Source organism: Grus americana, chromosome 11, assembly GCF_028858705.1.
Source record: "Grus americana isolate bGruAme1 chromosome 11, bGruAme1.mat, whole genome shotgun sequence".
In the NCBI taxonomy this organism is placed as follows: Eukaryota; Metazoa; Chordata; class Aves; order Gruiformes; family Gruidae; genus Grus; species Grus americana.
This window is the reverse complement of record NC_072862.1, coordinates 10,747,038-10,771,310: the sequence shown is the minus strand read 5'-3', so window position 1 is coordinate 10,771,310 and position 24,273 is coordinate 10,747,038. Positions and strand designations below refer to the sequence as shown.

The window sequence follows — 24,273 nt, the reverse complement described above, 5'->3', positions numbered from 1 at the left end:
CTGCTTGGCCTCAACACAAAAAGGCCCGTGGTGGCTCGTGAGGCAGACCCTGTTTCACCGGGCTGGGCGTTCACGGTGTCGTGGGGCTGAGGGCAGGCGGCACTGACAGCGGCTGCGAGCCCCGGCCCCGGTGTGTCCCCAGGCCGGAGCCCCAGCGGGGGCAGCCCGGGACAGCCTCGCCCCGTTTGCTGCGGCGTGGGGGACAGCAACCAGCGGGGCAGCGCCGGGTCGGGCTCCGGGCTGGGCAAGCCCGTTCCGGGCGGGAAGACCGGGGGCGCCCGGGGCCCTCCCGGGCGGGAGGGGGCGAGGCGGGCGCCAGGCCCCTTTCGGCGGCCGCTCTGGGCCGGCCTCTCGCTGGGCGGGCGCCGCCTGAGCCCTCGCGGCCGCCGTCGGGGCGCGCGTGCGCTCGGGGGCGCGCCGGGCGGTGTGGTGCGGCGCGGCGCGGCGGGCACGCGGCGGCGGCGGGCCGGCGCCATGGCGGACTACCTCATCAGCGGCGGCACCGGCTACGTGCCCGACGACGGGCTCACGGCGCAGCAGCTCTTCAGCTGCGGCGATGGGCTCACCTACAAGTGAGTGGGGCCGGGGTTGGGGCCGGGGGGCGCGGGGCCGGGCCGGGCCGGGCCGGGCCGGGCCGGGCCGGTGCGGTCGCTGACGCGTCTCCCCTCGTTCCCCCCTCCCCGCCAGCGATTTCCTCATCCTCCCGGGGTACATCGACTTCACGGCGGACCAGGTGGTGAGTGGCCGGGACGGGGGAGCGGGACGGGGACCGGGGGCTGGTGCCGCCGCTCACCCCCTGCCCGCCCCCCCGCTAGGACCTGACCTCGGCGCTGACCAAGAGGATCACCCTGAAAACCCCGCTGGTCTCCTCCCCCATGGACACGGTCACCGAGGCCGGCATGGCCATCGCCATGGCGGTGAGTGCGGCCCCGCGGGGCGGGCATGGCCTCTGGCCGCCCCGGCCGGGTCCCCTCCGCCGCCGTTACCGGGATGGCGGGGCGGCGGGGGAGGCGCTGTCTGAGGCACACGCGTGTCTGCCCTGGGGTCCCCTGAACGCTGCGGGGAGCCGCCTGCATCCCCGCGGGGTGAAGCCGTGCCTCGTGCTTCCCGGTACCCCCTGAGGCCGCTGGCACGGCAGCCGAGCCCGCAGGCACCCACCCCGCTCATCTCCCGCCTTGCCCCACTGGCTCGCCGAGGGTGGCCGGGGTGCTCCGGCTCTCCGTGCCCAGCTGCTGGATCCGGCCGGCTGGTTTGTGCAGCGATTTAACGGCCGCCTTTGTGTTACCAGCTGACGGGGGGAATTGGGTTCATCCACCACAACTGCACCCCGGAGTTCCAGGCCAACGAAGTGCGGAAGGTGAAGGTGAGTGGCTGGAATGGCAGCACCGAACCGTGGTCACAGGGGGCTTCGTGAAGGTGGGTGGTGGGGTTTGGCCCTACTGAAGGCAGCGTGAGAGGAGACCATTAAAGCATGATGGATCTTGGTGTTTCAGAACAGCAGCGCTGCTGTGGTTGCCTGCACAAACCTCTTGTGTGTGTGTGTTGGGTGCTGTCCCACGTGCAGCCTGGGATTTGAGAACTGCCGGGCCTCCTGGTGTGGGAGTATTCCCCATAATTTCAGGAAGGAGGTTAGCTTGGGAGCTCTTGGGAATCTAACACGGGTGAGCCTTGGTGCTGGTTTGTGGTCGCCCTGTCGGTGAGCACATGGCCAGGCTGGGTGGTTGCAGACATTTGTGCAGCAACCACCAGGCACCGCCCCGCTTCTGCTCGGCCTGGCGATGCCACTTAGCCTGGCTGCTGAATCTGCTTCTTTTCAGAAATACGAGCAAGGATTCATCACAGACCCCGTGGTGCTGAGCCCCAACGACCGAGTGCGAGACGTGTTTGAAGCGAAAGCTCGTCATGGATTCTGTGGGATTCCCATCACGGACAATGGGAAGATGGGGGGCAAGCTGGTTGGGATCATCTCATCTCGAGATATTGATTTCCTGAAAGAGTCAGAGCATGACTTGCCTCTTGGCGAGGTGAGAAGGGCTTGTGAGCACTCGATGCATACGAGCGTTGCGTTAGGGAGCAGTGTGGCTTGTGATAACAAGGGTGAGTGTGTGGCTGTGAGGATGCTGCACCAGTGAGGGGGAGCGGCTCCGTGTTAGCTCTGCAGGTCTGTCTTTAACTGTATTTCCAGGGCAGAGCATCTCGTTCATTTACGCGCTCTCTGCAACGCCTGCAGCGCAGATACAAGACTGGCCGTATTGTTAGCATTCGCATGACTGCTTCTGCGGGGTTATCTTTCAGTGTTGGGGAAGCCGTCCTCTCTACAGCTGGTGCTCTCCCCTGGTTCAGTTATTAATTCCTGGTGCCCTGGCTGCTGCTGTGGTCCCACGTAGCGTGCTGGTGCTGGCCAGGGCTGTAACAGCTGCGCTGTGCCCAGCAAGCCCTCCAAGTGCTGGTCTTCCTTTTCTGGACTGCCCTTCCCTGTGTGCCTCATCTAGGCTACTTGCTCTTTAAAATAACCCCCCGAACTTGGAGACTGGCAGTTTAGCTTTTATAACGCTACACTGTCAAACTCCCCTTGTACAGGAGAACGTTCTCTGCAATGCTGATGTTGATTCCTGTTAGTTCTAGCATTCCTGTTAACACGAGCTGTGTAACCGTAGATCTGCGGCGCTGTCAAGTTACACCACCGGTGCCTCTCGGCCAGCCTCTGCTCTTGACTCATGACTATTTTTAGCTCTTGCTGACCAAACCTGGTATCACATGCTCATCCCTGTTTGGTTTGAAGTCACCTATAAATACCTGTAACAAGAATCGTAAACCAGGAGTAGGTTATAAAAGTGCGCATGGCCCTTTCAAGTGATGCTGGCCCATTCAGAGGAGCCAGATAAGAATCTCCTGTCATCCTTTACGTGGATCATTCAGTGCTGCAAAGGTGGAAGCTTGGTGCCGTTAGCGTTTGGTGCTTGCCTCTGTCACCAGGCAACGCTAAGGAAATGAATGTTCTCCTAGATCTCTCCCCACTCGCCGTCCAGCAGTCATCTTGCCGAGCCATTCATTGCCACCCAGTTAAACACACAGGTGTCCTGTAGCTTGGGAAGCTCGTGAATCCCATGGGCTTAGGGAGTGTGTTGGAGTCCGTCTGTGATTCCTCAGGCTTTTCCTGAGATGTGGGTTCTGTCACAGACAGAATTTTGGGTAGATGCAGGTGGGGTGAACCTCTTTCCTGATGCAAAACGTCTGTTCTTATGGTATGAATAACTAAAATGTCCCTCTTTTCTTTGTTGTGTGCAACTGATTTACCTTCCTTGAGGGTTAGAGAGTGTTCCCTTTTAGCTTTGCCTGGCTTTCTTGAGTAACCTTTTATGAGAACATCCCACGTGAGCTTTGTGATCGAGAATGCCTTGGGTGGGAAGGGACCTGGGGGTCTCGTCAGTCCACCTGCTTGAGGTGTGTTCAGCCGGGGCAGGTTGTGTGGGGCCGCGTCTGCGTCTGAGGATGGAGAGCCTCTCTGGGCTGCTCTTCCAGTGTTTGACCACTGTTGTGGTGAAAGCTTTTTTCTGTATACCACCTTAAATATTCTCGTGTTCCAGCTTATGTCCATTGCCTCTTGCCTTTCCACTGTGTTTTGGTGCTTGTTTGTCAAGAGTGAGCGTGGGTGAGCATGTTTGTTTGGATTGAAGTGACTCCTTTGCCCCGTTGACCTTGCCAGCAGCAGCAGCGGTGGGTTATTCTGAGCAGAGCCCTTCCAGAGCCTGTGTGCTGGGGATTGCTGCCTGGAAATGAGCTTGGGGGTAACGTTTCTGCCAGAACAGCATGGGACTCTGGAAGTGTCTCCAGCCCTTATTTGCCTGCCTTCTATTAAAAGAGAAGGCTGTTTGGGTGACATCCCAAACAAAGGTCATCCGAGAGTCATCCCTTGCTTCTAGGTGCTCTCCCTCAGCTTGCTGAGGCCCTCTGCCATCTCCTGTTTTCACTACACTGATGGGTTTGGGGGCTGATGGCTGCTGCTTGCATGGGGACAGCACATTGGAGGCTGTTCCTGTGTGTTTCTGGAGGCGTGTTGCTGTGCTGTGGGCTCCTTTGTCTGCAGAGCACTCCCACATGGCCGCTGTGGAGCATTTCACGTGGGAGGAGGGGTTCACTATTTTCAGATCAGTGCGAAGGAGTTCTTGTGACTTTTATCTTCTCTCTCCCACTAGATTATGACAAAGCGGGAGGATCTTGTTGTGGCCCCGGCTGGTGTAATGTTGAAAGAAGCGAATGAAATTCTGCAAAGGAGTAAAAAAGGTACCTGCGAACGTCTGCGACACGAGGGAGAGCCGTGGAAGCGCTGGGCTGGGATCAGTAGTGGGTGAATGTGGACACGCGTCTGTGCGTGGGTGGAACATGGGAGCACTGCGTTCCGGCACGAGGAGAGGACAGTGAGGAGAGAGTGCCCACAGCCCTCTGCCAGGGTACAGAGTTCACATGCGTTCATCTCAGATCTGTTTGAAGTTGAGGGATTCTTGGCAGCTCAGGAGCTGAAGAGCGCCTGGCTGTCCAGCCACACGTCTTCAATTTTCTATCCTGGCCTTCACATTTTGGTGCTCGGTTCAGCTCTGTTAAGGTTTGGTAGTTTGACTTTAACAGCGTCATGGGTCTAATTATTGAAAAAGATGCACTTTTTCTGTGGTCACTGTCAAAATACTGAGTCCTTCTGTAGTCCTGCAAACTCCTTGCTCTGTTTCCCAAGCCAGGGCTGCTGGCACCTGTGGCCAACCAAGGTTTGGTAACATACCTCTCTGAGTCTCCCCCTTGTACCAGCTGCTGCCTGCCTGATGCTCCCGGTCTGCCGCACTGCTCGGGGCTAATGTCTGTCTCCTGCAGAAATCTGCAGTGACGTTCTTTCTGTTTGTTTCAAGGCAAGCTGCCAATTGTTAATGAAGATGACGAGCTGGTGGCTATAATTGCCCGCACCGATCTCAAGAAGAACCGGGACTACCCTCTGGCTTCAAAGGATTCCAAGAAGCAGCTGCTCTGTGGTGCCGCTATCGGGACCCATGAAGATGACAAGTATCGCTTGGACCTCCTGGTGCAGGCTGGTGTGGATGCGGTGGTGCTGGTGAGCTACCCACAGGCATTGCGTTGCTTGGGGGTCTGGGTGGGCTGGGGATCCCGTTTGAACGAAACTCTCTGACTGACAGAGGGGCATCAGCATGGCACTTACTGTCTTTGTTACAGGCCCTGTTATGTTAGAATATGGCAGTTTGTTGACCTCTCAGTCTTGTTCCGGTTGGAGTCCTCAAATAAGAGGGATTCCTCTTGCCTGGGAACGTATTTGACCTTGAGGGAGTATGTAGGGTGCATCGAAGCCCTGAAGACTGAGAAGAAAAACATTGTCAGTTAATACAGAATCTTCTACAAATGGTTCTTGCAGTCTGCCAACATAGTCTCCGATGTTCCTAACTAGTTTTGAATATTTGGCTTCTTACATTTTCCCTTCAGCTATTTGGGGTTTGCTACTGTGTTGTTCTCTTAACTGCCTGACGTTCAGGAATGGTCAGCCCAGAGCTGCTCTGCTAGTCTCCCCTTCTGGCCTGTAAGCTTTCGGGCACAGCCATCACTGCCTGTATTTGCACGTTGTTTTCTCATCTGTTGTTAGCTTGCGAGTTCACTGTGCTCTGAGGGCATGGCTGAGCAGCGTTGCAGCTGGAAATGTTTAACAGACACCTGTGAGTTGGCCGGGTCACAGAGATTGGCAGGGCCTGAGCGATCAGTGGTCAACATCTGGTATTTCAGCTGCCCTGCTACGCAGCAGGGAGAGGTGCATCCCCCTGCCAGTCCTTCGGGGTTTTACAAGGAACATTTACCGTTTCACCTGTAGTTTGAGACAGGGCTGATGGTGTCCTGGTGTTAGAGCCAGACGGTTCTTACCCGCAGCCAGATGTGCTGCTTGTTGCCTCCTGTAGCAGCCATAGGATTTAAACGTGAAGGATATTGGTGAAATCTTTACGATAAACTGCCTTGCGCAGAGAAGGTACGTTATTGTCTTGGCAGCAGCTTCTCCTCTGGTTCTGTGCCCAATTTGGGGAGTCACTTTGCCCGCTTAGCAGAGAGCCCAGTAAGCAGAGTGAAGATCTGAGGCTCTTCTGGAGCTGTATTTGTAATCTTTTGCAGAAATTCTGGTTGAAATTTGTTTTCTTTCTGTTGCAGGATTCCTCTCAGGGGAACTCCATCTTCCAGATCAATATGATAAAATATATTAAGGAGAAATATCCCAATCTACAAGTTATTGGAGGAAATGGTAGGCATGTATTTAAGACTGTTCTTGTCTTTAAATTACATTTGTTTCTTAGACATAGAGGGAGCTGCAGGGACGTGAATGAAAGGGTCGTCTTGGTAAATGTCTGTGAACTCACAGTGGTTTCCTCTGGCTTGTGGAACAGAGGAAGACCACTCTGCAGACACAGGGCAGTACCCTGCTGCTGCCACAGCTGCAAATACTTTGAAACCTTTGTTCTGCAGCACAGTTCGCTACAGTCTCCTGTAGCCTGTTACACATTAGCTTCTTTCACACACCAGTTCAAAATTTTGGATAACAATAATAATGAATATTACTTAATATGGATATCTAATGGAATTTTTCCCTGCCTTTTGACAGCAGAGTTGAGCAGTCCTTGTCTTTACCTGGCTGGTGTGTCACTGGTGCCGCTGTTAGCCTGTGCTCTGCCTTTCCTACCTGGTGTGGCCCAAAGAGCGCTTGGCACCGTGTGGTGACCTCTGCTCCCTCAGCCTGCAGGTGTAGGCAGAGTAGCCTAAAGGGCCAGTGTCTTCTGGCCCACTGGGGACAGCTGGGACTGAAACTCACCGCTGCTTTCACAGATAGGCCTGGTAGCAGTGGACAGCCAGGCCTGGCTCTTGACACAGCGTACATCTGGTGCCCGGGGTAGGGGATGTTTGCAGCCACAGGGGAAAGCAGCGTCACGTGCAAATCTGCTTGTCTCTCTTCAAACCAGTTTCTGCTCCCCACAGTTGTGACCGCTGCTCAGGCCAAGAACCTCATTGACGCAGGGGTCGATGCCCTGAGAGTCGGGATGGGCAGTGGCTCCATCTGCATCACACAGGAAGGTGAGAGAGATCAGCTAAGTAGGCTGAAGACATCTGTTTAATAGAGATACCCTGCTGAAAAGCAGCAGAGCCGGGATGGATTTCTCCTGTTGTAAGGGCAGGGTCCAACAGCAAGCCGTCTTTCACTCCCTTCGTCCAGGACATTCTCATCACCTGGGTCACACCTCTGGGGTGGCAGCAGCAGCAAAGGCATTTCCCAGTACTGACTGAGACTGAGTAGAGCAGGTGTGGCACACGTGGCTTTGCCTGAGAGGAGCTGCTGGCTTGGTGTGGGATGGGGCTGGCATGCAGCTCCGCAGGGAGAGGGGCTTACTGGATCCCCAGCGCTGACGGGTGAAGTGCACCAGGCTGTCTGCGCTCCGCTTCCTTCCGGCAGCAGTGTGCATGGTGCTCGAGTATTGGTCTGCTGGGCTCAATGCCTTTCTGCAATTTCCAGGCGGAAATGGGATTTCTGGCCGTTGTCTCTGCAGTTAGAAGGAGCTTGCGTGGGGCAGAGGCCATGTTGCCCTTAGCTAAAAGGCGGAGAGGGGTGTCCTCAGGGCCTGGAGAAAGGCTGCCTTGAGGACAGGCTCAGTCCTCGTGTTTTGAACCTGGCAGGTGAGGTGCAGAGGTGGTGCAAGGTGCTGCGGCCCACATATACAGCCCCTCTCTGCTTTGTTCCTCGGTCCTTGCCATGGGAGGCAGCAAGAGGGTAGCTGATGGCTGAAGGTGCTGCATTAGCTCTGCTGATTCCAGCGTGGAGCCTCCAAGCAGCCCTGAGCTGGGCTGCGTTCCTGCTTTGCTGCCGTGGGAGCGCTGGCTGCGAGGGGTTCCCAGTTGGGGCAGTCTGTCTCAGGTGACCGTTCTAGGAAGGTTGTGGCGTCCTTGGGCTGACGCTTCCATAGCCAGAGCAGAACCAGGTTGCACGTGTCCTACTCTGGCTCTGAGGCAGTGGACCTGCTGAGGCACGCTGCGTTCTGAAGCGGGGTGAATGTCTCCAGAGGGTGTGTCTCCTGGCTGCTGCGTGAGGTGGGGTTGGGTGCTGGTTTTGGGGAAGGAGCAGAGCAGAGGTAGAATGTGGTGCTTGACAGGAGATGTGGTTGCAGAACTCTTAACCGCAGCTCCCCAGGTTTTTGGCCCTTGTAGGACAAGAACTCTGGCTCTTTGGGTTAGGGGGGTCACCTCTCTGGATGGGTGCTGGGGTAGGGTGAGCATGTGCTGTGCACAGCCGGACCTGGCTGGCTTGGATCTGGCCTCTGGCTTGGCTTGGGCTAGGAAGGGTTTGCAAGGTCAGCTCTGTCCCACACCGTATGCTCTGCCTAGTAGCAGGTCACTGCTGGGGTCCTTTGTTCTGCTGCTGTTCTTCTGTCTCTAAAATGTGTGTGTTTGTTTTTGTTTAGCTGCTCCAAAGATCCCTCCAGACCTAAAGTCCCACAGCCCCAAATGCCCTTCTACTGTCACGGGCACCTATAGTAAGTCACTTGCCCTGTTCCCAACCCTAATTATGTGTCTTGAAGCAGGACCCTGATTTGGCTGCACATGGCCCTACTGCTTGTTTGAGAATAATTTAGCTGTAGATGCACTTGGGGTTTTGTGGCTTTGGATACTGGTTTTGAATTTGAAATGGAAGCTGAGAAGCCGTTCTGAATTCCTAAAGCAGGGTCTAAATTGTTAAAGCTGAGGGCACTCAGGCTTGTCCACCCTCTGCTCCAAAATCCAGTTCAGGAGCCTGACTGAGCTTTCTGACTGCATCTGGTGGATCTCTAGCTGGACATGCCCCCGCTGACCCAGTGCTGGGAGGTGATCCCTGAGCAGTCCTTGATCCTGCTCTAAATCTGCCCCCAGTTGTGGGGAAGTTGTGCACTGGCTAAGCTTCACTTGGAGCTAGCTCCCCTGGGGTGGAGGACTTAACTGCCTATGGCCACCTTGGCAGCTGCGTACCAGAACCACATCTTTCCCCACTGACGCCTGATCCTCATGTGGAGAGAAGGGGCTCTTAAGCACAGGGTGCAGCCTTGTCTGCTCTGTACTTCTCCGATGCTGCTGGATCAAGCAGCCACCCGAGGTGAGCCTTGGGTTTTGCCCTTTCTCCTAGTTTTGACGCACCTCAAAGGCAAAGAAGTTTCTGTTGAAGATCCTGGAAGGTTTTCTTTAGCAGATGATCTTGTAGGGCCACCCTTTGCTGATACACTAAAACAGACAAACCCTCACCCCGACCGCTCGGTGTGCGTGTGCTCTGAACCCTGCTTTGGAAGCCTGCGCTCTGAAGCTGTGGCGCTGGGCACTGGGACAGTCGGAACAGCGCGATGCTCCCAGGGGCCCTGAGCCAAGCTGTTCCTTAAAGGGCCGGTCTCCGTGGTCACTGCTGTGAGGTTTCTGCAGGCCCTGCACTGGCTACGGCACAAGCCTGTAGACACCGGGCTCTAGACCCTCCAAAATCAGGTGCTTCTCTCCAGATCTCCTCCTTGCAGTGTTTTGCAGCTGCAGTGTGGCCTTTAGCAGCGCAGTGCCCAGCGAGACCATCTCTTTAAGACTAATGGCATTCATGTTACAGCTGGCAGACTCTCCCTGGCTGGCTGAGCCCTAGCTTAACGGTGAGTTTGTTCGATTAAAATCAGTTCTTTCATGATCTCAACCTGGAGCCTGGCTTCCCTCTCTCAGCAGCTGCTGCTGAGTGCTGGGAGCAGAGCAACTGCAGACTCCCGGCCTCGGCAAACCTCTGCCAGGGATGTGCGCTGCCAGCGCTGCTGCCAGGCAGGCTAAACCACACCTGGAGTTCATGCTCCAAAGTACTAATCCTGCATGGCTGTAATCTTACCCGGCGTATTGGACTAACCATGACTGGAAAAAAGGCTTCCAGTTAATTGTGGGGAAGGGAAGTCTCCCTGAGAGAAGCTTATCTCAGCGTACTTGCATGCCTGCAGCTGGCAAACGTGTTACAAGACATGCCCTGTGCTGGTTTTCCCCTCGCAGAACGGGAAGCCTCTAACTGCTAGCGACTGGGAAGAGCAGGTAAATCCAAAGCTAATAACTCCCTTCCCATGGGGCAGCTAAACTTGACAGAATCCTTGCTACATTGCAGGGCAGGAACATAAATTATTTCCCGTAAGCCATCAAATCATCCTGCCTGTTTCCTTTTCCACTGTTGCATGTGTGTTTGTGTGTGTGTTTGTGCAGATGTGTGTGTGTGTGTGTGTATATATATATGTGTGTGTATATATATATACATACATACACACACACATAGCAGCTCTCTCCCAGCCAGCTGCCTTTCCATGCGAGAAGCTCATCATGCAGCTGCTGGGTATACAGAGAAGGGGTCTCACACTGCTAGGAGGGAGCGAGTGGTGGGACGTGGCTCCGTGCCAGGGATGCTCTGGAGAGGGGCTTTTGGAGTCTGCTTCGCTTCCTTCCCAAGCTCCCCGCACATCTGCTGTGCACCAGGACGAGTCTCGGCTGGTCTCAGGCATTTGGTCAAAGATCCCAGTCCCAAGGTCACCCACAGCTTTTTGGAGTCAAGGGCCGTGAGGGTGTCCCAGCAGGCTTCTCCCAGGCATCCGCTTCTCTGGCAATTCAGTCTAGGGAAGGAGCGTCCAGGGATTTGTGCGTTCCCGAGTGCTGGAGCATGTGTGTGCTGGAAGCCTCAAGGGCCTGCTGGGAGGGAACGTGCTGCTGCTTGAGGCCTGACCCTTTCTCTGCTCTCTCCCCACCTGTAGTGCTGGCATGCGGCCGCCCCCAGGCCACGGCGGTGTACAAGGTGTCCGAATACGCCAGGAGATTCGGTGTCCCCGTGATTGCAGACGGAGGGATCCAGACGGTTGGGCACATCGCAAAGGCCCTTGCGCTTGGGGCCTCCACAGGTGAGCAGCGCATTGGGCAGCTGGGTCATGCGTGTTGTAGGGAGCCTCCTAGGAAGGGTTTCGTAGGGTATTTGATTCTGGGCACAATTTGGGGGCAGAGGGGTCCAGCACAGAGCTGTGCCCAGGGACCCTGAGGGTTTTTACAGCCACAGCCTTCCTGCTGCTGATGCGCTGCTCTTGATGATCTCTTGTGCCAGTGATGATGGGCTCTCTACTGGCTGCCACCACGGAGGCCCCAGGTGAATACTTCTTCTCGGATGGAATTAGGCTGAAGAAGTACCGTGGCATGGGCTCACTAGATGCCATGGACAAGAACTTGGGCAGCCAGAACCGGTATTTCAGGTAAGAGATGGTGCTTTGGGGCAGCAGATCAAGCTTCTGGGGCTTCTTTGCTTCACAAACTGATTTGTGCTCCCACGCAGCGAGACAGACAAAATCAAAGTGGCCCAGGGGGTCTCCGGCGCAGTGCAGGACAAGGGCTCTATCCACAAGTTCATTCCATACCTGATCGCTGGGATCCAGCATTCCTGCCAGGATATTGGTGCCAAGAGCCTGACACAAGTCCGGTGAGTGCTTCCCCTCGCTTGTGCTCTGGTTAGGCCACAGTGCTGCCGTTTGGAGCCTCTGGGCAAGCTGTACCTGTGCTGCGGTGTGTTCTGCATGGCCTGACCTTGCTGTAGCCCTCTTCCCTCGTCTCCAGTGGGCACTCTGTCATAGATTTGCCAGCCCCAGGGCTGCAGGAGCATCGTCTCCTATGGCATATTCTGCTGGTTGGGCGTGAAATCTTGGGGTTACCTTACTCTGCCTGACTCTTGGGAGCACAGCAAAGACCATTCTGGCCGCAGCTGGAGGAACCAGTGTCCCTCATTCCAGCTGCTCCAGCGCAACTATTCCCTGGCCTCTGGCTGGCACGTGACACGTGTCCTTCCTCCTCAGAGCCATGATGTACTCGGGAGAGCTCAAGTTTGAGAAGAGGACGACGTCTGCCCAGGTGGAAGGAGGCGTGCATGGCCTGCACTCGTAAGTGCCACTGGCAGGACCCCCATCTCCTTGGGGTGGGCATTGGCGGGGGAGTTAAGCGCTGCTGTCCTGTGAGGCACAGCTGGCAAGCCACTACGCTGCTGCTTCACCTCCTGCTGCGCAGCAGGGCTGAGCCACAGCCTGTTGTCTGGCCTGGGCCCATGCTCCTTGTGCAGCAGGGCACGAGCAGAGAAGCTGCTCCCTGCCCACCATGGCCCAGCAGGCCAGGAGCTGTTCCCGGCTGCGTCTTTGGTCCTTGCCCTGGTCATGCAGGTCAGTAAAACAGCTCTCGGGTTTGCTGGTCCCCTCGCAGGTATGAGAAGCGCCTCTTCTGATGGAGGTCCGTCTGTGTCTGTCATCGTGCCACTCAGTCCTGTGCCACCCTGTGCGGGAGCTGCTCTTACTGCAGAAGTGCCATTGCTGTGTGGGCTGCCTGGAGCTCCCTGTGTCCCTTGGCTGCTTCATCACCGTCTGAAGGCCCACCCCTCGCCCACGAGCAGTGATCCTGGGCTGGTGCCTTGCACACGTTGGCCGTGTTTTACAATAAAAAAGGAAAAGATGTGCAGTTGGTGTTGGCCTGAAGCCCCTCTTCCTTCTGTACTGCCCTTGTTGTTCCCTGGTGCTCTCTTTGCTTCCTGTACCCTCTGGTACCCTAGAAGGGACATAGCGTGTGAGGGGGAACGGGGAGGGGACAGCCTCTTCACAGGGCTGAGTGGATAACGGAGGGTGGGGGTTTTTTAAAAAAAACCCAACCTTCCCAAGAGCAGAAAAAGGTGGCTGCTGGGCAAGAAAGTGAATGGCTTTTATAGGGCTGTTAGCTGCTGCTGGGAGCTGCCCAGCCCTGTGGCAGCAGCCGGGCTGTGCGCAGTCCAGCTGCTGCAATGGTAACCATGGAGGTGCACACCCACCCACAGCCCCCTGGAACTGCACCCTTCTCCTCCCCTTTGTTTCTTCCCCTAAGCATCTCGTACTGCCCCCCAAACCCAGCTGCCCCCTCCCCTCATTGCCCCAGCAGCTGCACCCCCTCGGGCCGGTCGGTGCGGGTGGTGCAGATCACTTGCCCAAGCTTCATGTGCTGTTTGTTTGCCAGAAGGCATGTGGACGATGAACTTGAAGGGCACCAGTAAAAGCTCACAGGCTTATAAAGGAGCCGGGGTTTGTGGTTCTGCACACCTGGCTGGTGCAAACCTCCCCTGCATGGCCAGGTTTCCGATGCTTGCAACACCAGGTGCCAAAGGTATTTTACAGGTGTATCAGGCGTGCCCTCCCCCAAACACATGCAAATGCCACTCCTGTCAAAGAGCATGTATTTACCATCAGCATTTTGTGTCTTTCATGTTGTTGACTGAGAAGGAAAAAAAAAAAAAAAAATCACTCTGCAGCACAGCAATGTGAAATTAGATTTACACGTGCTAAAACCAGAGCCTTGAATTACAATGCAATTGTGTCAGTGTCAAACATTCATTAATGCAGCTGGCTCATTAAGCAACGCTAGCCCACAGTCTGCCTCAAGGCTGGGGACCACAGCCACATACTCCCTCCTCGGACCCGTGGAGGTGGCAGGGTTTGGGGAACAAGGCTGGATTAGGTATGCGTACCCCTAACCTGTCCCCAGGGGCGGCAGCCACAACTGTGGGCCAGTGCAAGGGGTGGGGGAGGTGGGGGGACCAGGATGGCCAGTGACCCTCTCCACGTCCCCTGCTTGAGCTGTGAGCCTGCAGGGAGAGGGGGTGTGCACCTAGTGCTGAACTGGGACCCACCGCAGCTCAAGGCTCTGCAGGGGACACAGATGCTGTGGGATGGGGACAAAAACCCCACAGGAGAGCTGACCCACAGCCCTCTCTGACAGCTCCGCAGGGGTGGTGAGCACGCACAGCCCGACAGAGCCTTACAGCCCTGCTGTGCTGTGCGTTAACCAACACACAATTGTCTTGTACTTCCAATCTACATATATTTTCCTTCTGGAGCCCCAAACGTGCCCAGGGGTGTGCAACTCACCCCACCAGCCTCCACCCTGCCCTGGGGTGACAGCTTCCTGCTGCCAAGGCAGAGCAGCAGGGCTGCAGGTGCAGTGCTGCCAGCAATGCTTGGGCATCGCGCTGTGCCCCGCGGCCCCCAGCCCAGCACTGGGCAAGGTGACTGGGAAGCCAAGGACTTCTGGGCAGAGCCAAGCCCACACATTTCACAATACCCTCCTGCGAGCAGAGAGTGACCACCCAGCCACAGCCAGGCTCCAACAGTTTAGTCCAAAGCATTTCTCCGCCTGGAGAGGTGACGGCTGGGGGCTCCGGGCAGGCGAGAGGACAAGCTACTCAGCGTGTAGCAGGCAGCGCCTACATCCCTGTGTAGGTGCCCCGTGGAGGGATGAGCCCAGCAGCTGCCATGCGCCTTTCACTGGTTAGGAAGTTGAAGGTTGCGCACGCATTTGGCTGCGAAATAGAAAAGCGAGAGCATGAAGCCCCAGGCCTCGGCCCAGGGGTGACTCCCCGCAGCCACCACCCTCCCCTTCACTGGGGTGCTGCCTGTGTGCACCCCTCTGCACACCCCTCCTCACCGTGTCCTGCACCTCCACAGCGATTCCGCACTCCCGCATCTGCTTCAGCATGGTGGGGTGGAGCCGCTCCACTCTGTCTCCCGTGCCCAGCACCAGGATCTCTGCAACCAGGACGTGACCACAGGCAAAGCTGGGCCGGGCTCGGGCCCCAGACCTGCCCTCCCTGCAGGGCCCAACCCCCCCCCCCCAGCCGCCCCTGCAGGAGTCCAAAAGAGGGAGAAGCCTGCCCCGCTGTGCCCCCCTGCCCTGCTGTGCCCCTCCAGCTGCTGCTGCACCCCCTGCCCCGCTGTGCCCCCCCACCCTGCTGTGCCCCTCCAGCTGCTGCTGCAGAGCAGGAGAATGCCAGGGATCGGCTCCTTCCCCAACCCGCCCTCAGGGCACTGCGGGGTGGGCTGGGGCAGAGCTGCGCTGGCCCCAAGGGGCAGCCGGGCCCCACAGCCGGCACAGCTCAGGAGCCAGCTGGGGGGGGCTGTGACAGCGCAGGGCCCCCCCCAGCCCCACGTACCTATCTGGGGCTCCAGCAGCCGGAACAGCGACAGACTCTCATGCGAGATGTCCCTGTAGGAACCAACCTGCGGGGACACCGAGGGCACTGAGCGGGGCAGCTCTCCCCTCACCCCCCCCGGGGCGCTCGCCCGCAGCCGCTGCCCCCCCGCCGGGCACTCACGTTCCACTGGAGGATGGCGCGGGGCAGGATGGCGCAGGGCCCCACCACCAGGTCCCCGCTGATGGTGAAGCCGCGGGTGGTGTAGCCCTCGATGAACACGGTGTTGGGGGACTCCGGCTCCAGCACCGTCACCCGCGTCCGCTGGTAGAGCTCGTCGTCCGCCGGTGTGAGGCGGTGAGCCCGGCACGGCACCCTGCGGGGACGGGGAGCGGCTCGGACACGTGGGGCCCACGGCCACCCCGCAGCCACCCCCCCCCTCCCCGGGCAGCCCCACGGCCACCGCCCCTGGGGCCCCACAGCGATCTCCCCGCCCAGCCCCGGGGTGACAGCCACGGCCCGGTGCCCGTGCCCGTACCCGCCCGCCGCCCGCCGCGCCGCCGGACCCAGCAGCCGCAACGCCGCCACCGCCATGGCCGCGCCGCCACCGGAAGCGCAGAGTGGCCCCGCCCCTTCGCCGCGCCCCGCCCCTCTCGCGCCCCCTGGCGGCCGGCGCCGGCACCACTGGCCGGGCTGGGACAGCGGCACCGGGGGCGGGAGCGGGGCCGGCCCGGGGCTGCCACCTCCTGCGGGGGGGCAAGGGGGGGGAGGGGGGCGGCGGGGAGGGACACACACACGCAGATACACCCGGGCCCGCCCCGACCTGGTGCGCCCGGGGCGGGCTGCGGCCAGCGCCGGAGCGAAACCGAAAGCGGCGGCGGGGCGGGGAGCGGCACGGCGGGTGCGGGGCACCGGGGGCACCGCGGGCTGCGCTGCCCCGGCTCTGCCACGGCGGCGCGGGGGTCCTGCCCGGGGGCACCCCGATCCCCGCCGCCGGGAGGGCCGCGGAACCCGCCCGGGCTGCTGCGCCGGAGGCTGCGGGGCCGGAGGTGAGAGGGGAGCGGGCGGCTCCCGGTCCCGGGTCCCCGCCACCCCGCGGGCGGCCGGGCCGGGCGGCGGGAGGGAGCGGGACCGGGGCTCGGCTGCGCTCCCGTCCCGCAGCCGCGGGGTGCCCGCCCGGCCCCGCCGGTGCCCCGGGCTCGGCACGGCTCCCCGGCCTCCCTGCTGCGCCCTCGGCACGGCTCCGCCCCGGTCCTGTGCCCCGGGCACGGTGTGCCCCGCCGTGGGGAGGCTGCTGCCAGCCGGGGCTGAGCCGCCCCGGGCCGCCGCTGTGACTTCCCTGCCCCGAGCACCGCAGGCTGCCGGGTTCCTCGCCCCCCTCCTCCGTGCCACGCTCGGTGGGGCTGGTGGCAGCGGGTGGCAGGTGACCGGGGGCTCGGGGGGTGCCCTGGGGCAGGGGATCCACGTCCTCTATGCTGTGCCACCCACCCGGGGCCAGCGAGAGCCCCGACACCGCGGGGGTTACCGGAAAACTCCCCGGTGCTGGTGATGGGACCTTTCCCGCCGTCGTGCCGTGCTGTGCCGGGGCGGGGAGGCGTCGGGCATCCCCAGCACCCCCCAGACAGGCACCCTCGGTTGACGGCAGGGTCCCGGGTCCCCCCCAGCGAGCACCGCGTGAGCACCGCGTGGAGCCCACGGGGTTCCCCACACGGTTTCACTTCCCCCATGGCGGGTGCCCAAGGGCCTCCTTGCCGAGGGCCTGGCAGCAGAGGTGCTGGCAGAGCCAGGGCTGTGCCATGCCGCCGCCGGGCGCAGGTGCCGGGGCGGGTGCCCTCCCTCGGGGACATCTCGGGTTTCCGGGCGCCGCCGGGCCTGCTGGGCTGGCACCAGATGCTCCAGCCCCACCGGGGCTTTGTTCGGAGCCATTTCCTTTTGGCTTGGCCGTACCACCCTCCCCTTGGCACCTGGCCTGCGGCACGGGGGGAGCCCGCGGCACAACCCCAGCCTCTGCTGGCACCCCCAGCCACAACCGGCCTGGCTGCGGCTCCCATGCAGTTCCTGCCCCGGTCCCTGGCGGTAAGTTGCCCTCTCCCCCTCTTGGCCAGCCGGTCGCCCCAGGGTGGGGGTGGCATGGCGGTGGGCCCCGTGCCCATCCCTCCGTGGCGCCGGTGCGGGCAACGGAATCCCAAAAGCAGCTGTCCCCGCTGCGCCCAGCTGCCCTGGGGTTTCGTTACCCGCGCTCCCGCCCCTGCCTCGCCCCACACGCCCCCCACCCCACTGCTGCCCCATACCGGGCCAGGCACAGGGCAAGGCTCCAGTCCCTCCGTGGGGCTGGGGCAGCATGTGGGGGCCATGCTGGGAGAAGGGAGGGTGTGGGGATGGGGGATCAAAGGTGCCCAGCCTTGCAGCTCAGTCCCCCGCACCGGGGCTGGGGGCTCTCCAGTGATCTCGTGCCACCGATAGCTAAACATAGCAGCTTGCTTCCTGGGGACTAACTGCTGGGGTGAGCGTGCCAAGTGACGGCCCCGGCTGCCGGCCGCAGCGTGGATGTGGCCACCTGTGGTGGGACGGCACTGGTCACAAGATGCTGTGTGAGCTTCCTGCTGCCACCGGCCCGCGCCGGGCTCTCCCCAGCCCTCCCAGCCCCCCAGTGTCAGCAGGGGCGAGCGGTGCCCGGGCAGGATCCGTCCCCCAGAGAGAGACGGCTTTGGAATGACACGATCACTCCCGCTGAGCAGGCAGCCAGAGAGCCATCGGGGATGTCGTGTCTGTCCAAAGCTCTTTCGGCGCCACCGAAAAGGGAGCCCTGGCACTCTGGGGATGGGGACGGATCCAGCCTGGACCCCTCCGAGCAGCAACACAAGGTCCAAGCGTGCTCCCAGCCCGTGCCGGTGCGTGTTCCCCAAGCTGGTGGGGCAGGGGTCCTGGGCAGCTCCTGCCCTGCGGACAGTCAGCAGTTGGTCTGGTGTGAGCAGCGATTCTCAGATCACCTCTTGGCTGTGGGTGGTGCAGGGAGCACCCAACCATGGCACGGCCCCGCACTGCTGGGGGAAGGGGGACTGCAGCCGCCCCCCCAGCTGGGGGACATGTGCCCCTGTTCCTGCCCCAGGGCTGTGGGCTTGCACTGGCCATGGGCTGCAGCCCTGGGGCTGCAGAGCTGCCCGCAGAGCCTCAAAATGAGTCACTGCATTCCTGGCAGAGCCCATGCAACGGCCGTGCTGCTAGGATTCCCCCCCCCCCCCCCGCACACAAACCCCAGAGGAACCGGTTTGGGCCTTGCGGGCAGAGCGGCCCCCCCGGCCCTGCAGGGAGGGCAGGAAGGGAAGGGCAGGGAGGGAGGTCGCAAGCTCACTGGGGACACGTGCTCCCTGCTGCTGTGGGGGGGGTTCAGCGCTTCCTGGATACCCACTCCCCACCAAGCAGCCCTGGTGGCATGGGGCTGGGTGCGTGCCAGGCCCTTGCCCCTGTCCCCAGGTTGGAGCTGGCTTTGACTGCAGCCTTGGAGGGGAGCGGCAGCCCCCACTGCCTGCCTGCACCGTTCAGGGACCCAGGCAGCAGTGTGAGCCCCCGCTCTGTAAACCTGCGCTTGGGACACCACTGCTACAGATGAGCTCAGCTCTGCAGATGTAACCACAACCGCCATGGTGTGATGTTTCCACCTCCTTCCTCCTGTGGCTGATGAGTGGGACACTTTGCTGGGCAGGAAGGCAGCTCCTCGCACCCATCCTTCTCGCCGGAGCAGCCAGAGCCGGGGCAGCGAGCAGGCTGAGAGGAGAGCATGGCGAGGCACGAAGCCGCGGCCACTCCTCATCCTTCGCTGTGCAGAGCCCAGCTGCAGCGGCAAACCGCACCTTGCAAGCGGGTCTCCTGCACCCGCCTGTGCCCCCTGCCCTGGGGTCGCTCTGTGCTTGCAGCCAGGTGCACCTTACGCCCTCTCGTCCATCAGAAAACACCCGCCCGGGCTGCCCAGCCCGCTGCCGGAGCCCCACGCTGCCCCCGGCCCCCAGCACCCTGGGGCTGGCCTGGCCTCGCAGCTGGGCTGTGCCATGCCAGCGGCTCAGCTGCACTCGCTGCCCCGGTGGCCCGGTTTCCTCCGCGGTGGCAGTGGCCGCTTAGGTCTGCTGAACCCTGGCACTGCCTCTGGCGCTCCGGCGCGCTGCCCCCTCCTCTCCGGGCTGAAGCAGCCTCTGGTCCCCAACCCAGGGGTGCGGGGGGCCCAGCAGCCTGCACCCGGCCCTGCCGGTGATCACCGCCGTGGCGTCCCCTCAGGGTGCCACCACCGGGCCCTGCGCGGCCAGGCCATGCAGGGCCCCCCCCAGAGCCCTTTGCGGAGGGTGGCAGTGCCCGGGCACACACCCTCGGCCCCGGCCCGTCGAGCCCCCCCCCCGCCCCGCCACACCCATCATGGCGGCCCCGCGCTGCCCGCCACGCACATCATGGCGGCCCCGCGCCGTTACCCCCAAGATGGCCGCTCTGCCCCTACCAACCCGCCCGCGCCCAAGATGGCCGCCCGGGAGCACTGCGCGCCGCGCCCAACATGGCGGCCGCCTGCGAGCGCCGGGGAGGGCGAGCGGGCCTGTGATGTCACTTCCAGCCTGCAGCGGCGGAAGCCGCGGCCGGGCTCGCATGGAGACGGGCCAGGGCCGGCCAGGGGTGGCAGCGACGCTGCGGGCGCTGAACGGGGCACTGGGGCGGCCCGCCGCGCTCTGGGTGAAGGAGAGCGGCGCCCGCAACCTGCGGCACCGGGACTTCCTGGCGCCGCGGGCCGCGCTGAGCGCCGCCTTCCCCGGGGGACAGGTAGGCCGCGGCGGCGCGGGCAGGCCAGGGGCGGGGCCTGCGCGGAGGGGGCGGGGCCTGCGCCGGGCCACGTGCGGGCAGGGGACCGACTCCCTCGCCTTGTCGCCCGGCAGGTGCCCGATGACGTCGTGGCGGGCGTGACGTCATTAGGAGGCCCGGGTGTGCTAGCGGTGCGAGGCTGCCAGGAGACACCGGCGGGGCTGGCGGTGCAGCTGCGGCGTCCCGAGGCTTTCCGGCGCCTGCTGGGGCCCCTGCCCGGCCCGGCCCCGGGGCCGCCGGCGGGGTGGGTGGTGCTGCACTGCCCGGCCCTGCGCAGCTCCGCCGCCCTGCGGCCCCGCCACCTCCGCCCGCTCCTGCTGGCCGACCACCTGGCCCAGCTGCTGCGCACCCAGCGGTGAGTGCCTCGCCCCTGCCCGGCCGCCCGGCCCCGCGCTGCCAGCACCGCTCGCCTCTCCCTCTCCCGCAGGGTCGGTGTCCGCCTGGTCCCTGCCCTTGCTGAGGAGGGGAGTCGGGAGGTCCTGCGGCAGCTCCGTGTCGACTGGCCCTCCGGCTCCGGGGGCTCGGACCTCCCTGGCACCATCTCGGCCTTGAAGGAAGCGCTGGGACAGTGCCCCTGTGCTGCAGCCTGCGAGCAGGGGCCAGGCACAGCCACGCTGCCTGACGATGTCATCTGTAAAGTGCACTTGAAGAGCTTCGTGGAGCAGCAGGGCTTGGTGGGCTACGACCCCAATCTCGATGTCCTTCTTGGTGAGCCTCATGTGTACAGTGTCTCTAGTGTGACAGCAGGAAGGCGATCAGCTGCAAACAGGCCTGATTCCTTTTTTCCCTAACTGTTTTTACAAAATATAGGGGGGGAATTAGATCCAAATTGCCTTCTCCTCTTACTGCTGTTCAGCATGGTTCAAGCCAGAAGTGCTGCCAGCCTGGGGCAGACCTGATGGCGCAGGATGGCGGGGGGTGGCAAGCCCTTGTGTCCCGCTCTGAGTGTCCTTCCTTCTTTCAGTCACAGAGGGGAAGCTGCGGTCCCTGGCTGAGCTGCAGCAAGCCGTGCTGGAGTGCGTGGTGAGTGACCCTGCTTCTCACTTTCCAGACGACGTTCTCTCTTCTCACGCGATGGCGTTTGAGCTCTCTGCTGTGCTCTACTGCAGGCTGCAGGCCAGGGGAGCCACTGCAGCATCGTGCATGTGGTGAGCTGCGAGGAGGAATTCCAGCAGCAGCAGCTGGATCTGCTCTGGAGGATTTTGGATCCAGGAGCCCACACAGCTTTGCAGGTGAGGAACCTCCCACCCTCCTCACTGTGGCCCCCAGCATCCTTGCGCTTAGCCAGCCTCCTTCTGTCCCCACAGCAAATGCTGAGGCCCAGCCTTGCCCCTCTGCGAGGCTTCCCTTTCCCTTGGCGGCCCCGCCACGCTCCGGCCCAGGTGGTGGAGCAGCCTCTCTGCCGTTGGGATTTCGGCACTAAAGAAGGAGGGGCAGGAGAAGACTGCAGGGACACAGCTAGAACAGGGCTGGTTTTAGCCCGGTTCTCCTGCACTGCGTTTTGGTGGAGCTTCTGAGTCTTTGACCCCAGCCCCGCCTTCTCCTCTCTCTTTCAGAAACACCTTGTCTGTGGGCCAGTGAAGGTGACAAACCCCTCATCACCCATTGGGGCAGACCAGTACTTCCAGTAAGTTGGTGTGTAGCAAGGTGCCTGCTGTGCTGCTCGCCTGCCAAGGCTCCCCATGGGCACCCACACTCCAGTGCTGAGCGAGCTGGTGGTGCACAGAGAATTCTCTGCAGTCCCTCCACTGGCTTTTCCGTGGCCTCAGGGCAGCTTCGAGAGGACTGGAGGTACAGAATGGAGGCCACAGGGCCCTCCCCAGTCCCAGTGGCTGCCTCCAGCAGTGCTGTCTAGCCCTCTCAGCACTGCCAGGAGGAAAAGTAGCAGCAGGAGCTGGGTGCTGCAGTGGTGCAGGGTGCTGTCTCCCTGTCTTCACGCATTAGTGGACAGCCCTGGTGTGTGTGTGGGGCCCTTTCTCAACCACAAGGCAGAGCTTGTGCCCACAGTGGCTTCCTTGCAGCCCTCTCCAGGCAGCAGCACAAGGGGCTGGCCGTGGTGTGGCTGTTCCCACCCGGTTCCTGCAGAGCTCCTGCTTCAGTTTGGCTGGACCGCTGCTGCAGCTGGGATGCTCTGAGCAGCCCCAAGGCTGGGGGAATGCTGGGGTGCTCTCTGGGGTGCTCAGCCCAGGGGCGGTGGCTGTGTCTGTGCTCCTCCCAGGCTCCGAAAGCGCCAGATGTATGAAGCCTCCGTGATGAAGTACGGGGAGCTTGCGCAAGGTGAGGGTTTGCTCTGTGGCTCTACAGAGATGCTGCTCCATCCCTGTTGCTCCCATGAGTCTCTCTCCACCACCACCCCCACCCCTGTGTCTGCAGCCCGTGGGGCTCTCCCCAGCAGGGCGCTCCCTCTCCCCTCCGTGACGGAGCCGGGGGAAGGCGTCTAAACTGCCCACGGGGCACCCGCACAGAGCAGCCCCTGCAGATGGGGGCCAGGGCTGGGGAACTGCAGTGGTCCTCAAGCTTCCACCGGAGCCCCCTGGCCCCGGGGGGGGTCCTGCCTGGGCGCTGGGGGTGGCAGTAGGTGGGAATGGAGCAAGCTGTGCGTGATGCCACCTGCATTCTCTGCAGATGAGACCTGGACTGAGGTGATCGATGCCCTCACAGTGGCTGCCATCAGGTTTGAGATGCTGAGCACTGCTCACCGCAGTCAGGTAGGTTTGTGCAGAACCAGGGCAGGCAAGCCGTGGGAACAGCAGAGCAGCTCTGTGCTGAGCAGCCTGGCCTGACCTTCTCCCTGCTCTCAGATCACCCTGGACCTGGAGGACAGCAGCATCTCCACGAAGGGAACCAAGAGCGGTGCCTTCGTGATGTACAACTGTGCCCGGCTGGCCACGCTCTTCGACACCTACCAGCGGGCTGTGGAGCGGGGTGAGTGCTAGCCCTGCGACCTTCCTCTAACAGCCGCTCCCGGGATACTCCTCATGCCTGCAGCCACAGGGGCTTCTCCAGGCACGACCACAGTCTCCCACCTCCTTTCCAGGCACGTACCCACCTCTGCCACCAGCGTCAGAACTGAACTTCTCCTGCCTGCAGGAAGAGGTGAGTGCTGAGAGGGGGAACGCGGGGACCTGCACACCCTCAGCTCCAGTGATGGAAGCTGCCGGCCCAGGAAGATCTGGCCCTCTCTGACACGCGTAATCCTTTCACAGGGCGAATGGCTCCTGCTCTTCAAGTATCTCCTGCCCTTCCCTGAAGTCCTGCAGCAGGCAGCGCAGCTGCCTGAACCCACCAAGGGGATCCGGATCACAGCCAACACAGAGACAGTAAGTGCCATGTGCCAGAGCACCCTTGGGTGCTGCTCCAACAGTCCCAGCCCAGGGCAAGGCTGTGCACTGGCAGGGTGCTGCCCACTAGTAAGCAACATGGCAGGGGTGCCGAGGGAAGAGCCTGCAACACCCCTGGGGCTGCTCCTGCTGTGCTTAGGGTGGGGAAGGGCCTGAGGCTGGCCAGACCCCGTCATGCCAGCAGCAGCTCTCTGTCTTGCAGGTATGCAAGTTCCTGATCCAGCTCAGCATGGATTTCAGCTCCTACTACAACCGGGTCCACATCCTGGGGGTGAGTTGGACGTCCCAGGCCTGCAGCCCTTCTTGGGGCTGGACTGCAGTTGTGGGGCAGCATGCTTAGGGTGGGGAATGGTCTCTGGGGTGCCAGCAGCATGATGCAGCCCCACACCAGCCCCTCAAGGATGTCTACATAGAGTGCAGGGGCAGCAAGCAGTGCCTCTAGGGCCAGCCCGTTGAGGGGCAATATGGCCACCAGCCCCAAGTCGCTGCCTTTCTCCCCGCAGGAGCCGTTCCCTCACCTCTTTGACCAGATGTTTGCCCGCCTCCAGCTGCTGGGAGCTGTGAGGGATGTGTTCCACAGCGCGCTGGCGACCCTGCACCTCCCTCCTCTCAGCCAGATCTGAGGCAGCACTGAAGAGCGCGTCATGGTGCGACAGGCATCAGGACAGCATGCCACGAGGGGAAGGACAGGGCACGTCCCCCTGGCAGGGTGAGGGGCCACTCCGCTGTCAGGCAGGGAGTTGGGTCACGCCTCAGCCCCACACAGATGCTTCCCTTCCCACTGCCCACACAGTTTGGGGGTTTGGCTACGTGCATCCCACGGCTGTGCCCAAAGTGGGAGATGGGGGCATCTGCCACATCCACGGCAGCAGAAGGGAGGACGCCTGTGGCACCCTGCAAGCTGGGCTGGGGAGTACTGGGGGAGTCAGCACCAGGGACCAGTCACCACAAAGCCAGGCACCAACCTCGCTTCCCTCAGAACTGTTTATTAAAGGTTGCTCCATGCTGGCAGGGAGCTCCTGCGGCTCAAGGCTCCTGCCGGGCCCTTGGCCAGGCCCCGATACGGGGGTCCAATACACTTGTTGCTGGACAAAT

The 24,273-nt window shown here is 61.5% G+C and overlaps 3 protein-coding genes across 4 annotated transcripts; 2 read left to right on the top strand and 1 right to left on the bottom strand.

The window, feature by feature from the left end:
• The first annotated feature begins 370 nt into the window (after positions 1-370).
• IMPDH2 (inosine monophosphate dehydrogenase 2) lies at positions 371-12,528 on the top strand. 2 transcript variants are annotated; one of them, XM_054837837.1, is made up of 15 exons: positions 371-572; positions 688-736; positions 816-917; positions 1,289-1,363; positions 1,818-2,024; positions 4,197-4,284; positions 4,899-5,098; positions 6,190-6,280; positions 7,009-7,104; positions 8,484-8,555; positions 10,800-10,943; positions 11,141-11,285; positions 11,366-11,509; positions 11,880-11,963; positions 12,277-12,528. In XM_054837837.1, exons 1-15 carry the CDS (start codon positions 475-477, stop codon positions 12,296-12,298), a joined length of 1,617 nt encoding a protein of 538 aa, XP_054693812.1. In that variant the 5' UTR covers positions 371-474; the 3' UTR covers positions 12,299-12,528. The 2 variants fall into 2 exon arrangements, with proteins under 2 accessions (XP_054693812.1, XP_054693813.1); XM_054837838.1 differs by lacking the exon at positions 8,484-8,555 and having other exon boundaries at positions 372-572.
• A 725-nt stretch (positions 12,529-13,253) lies between these two features.
• On the bottom strand, positions 13,254-15,626 carry NDUFAF3 (NADH:ubiquinone oxidoreductase complex assembly factor 3). Its single transcript, XM_054837841.1, has 5 exons — positions 15,540-15,626; positions 15,185-15,377; positions 15,023-15,089; positions 14,518-14,618; positions 13,254-14,392 (listed from the first exon to the last, which is right to left on the bottom strand). Exons 1-5 carry the CDS (start codon positions 15,593-15,595, stop codon positions 14,297-14,299), a joined length of 513 nt encoding a protein of 170 aa, XP_054693816.1. The 5' UTR covers positions 15,596-15,626; the 3' UTR covers positions 13,254-14,296.
• Positions 15,627-19,488: 3,862 nt separating this feature from the next.
• Positions 19,489-24,272, top strand: DALRD3 (DALR anticodon binding domain containing 3). The gene is given in 14 exon segments (XM_054837839.1): positions 19,489-19,599; positions 19,601-19,798; positions 19,912-20,192; positions 20,265-20,545; positions 20,802-20,860; positions 20,947-21,069; positions 21,394-21,464; positions 22,056-22,114; positions 22,463-22,545; positions 22,639-22,762; positions 22,875-22,933; positions 23,044-23,157; positions 23,381-23,449; positions 23,682-24,272. Coding segments are annotated over 14 exon segments (1,737 nt in total). The 5' UTR covers positions 19,489-19,503; the 3' UTR covers positions 23,802-24,272.
• The last annotated feature ends 1 nt before the right edge of the window (position 24,273 follows it).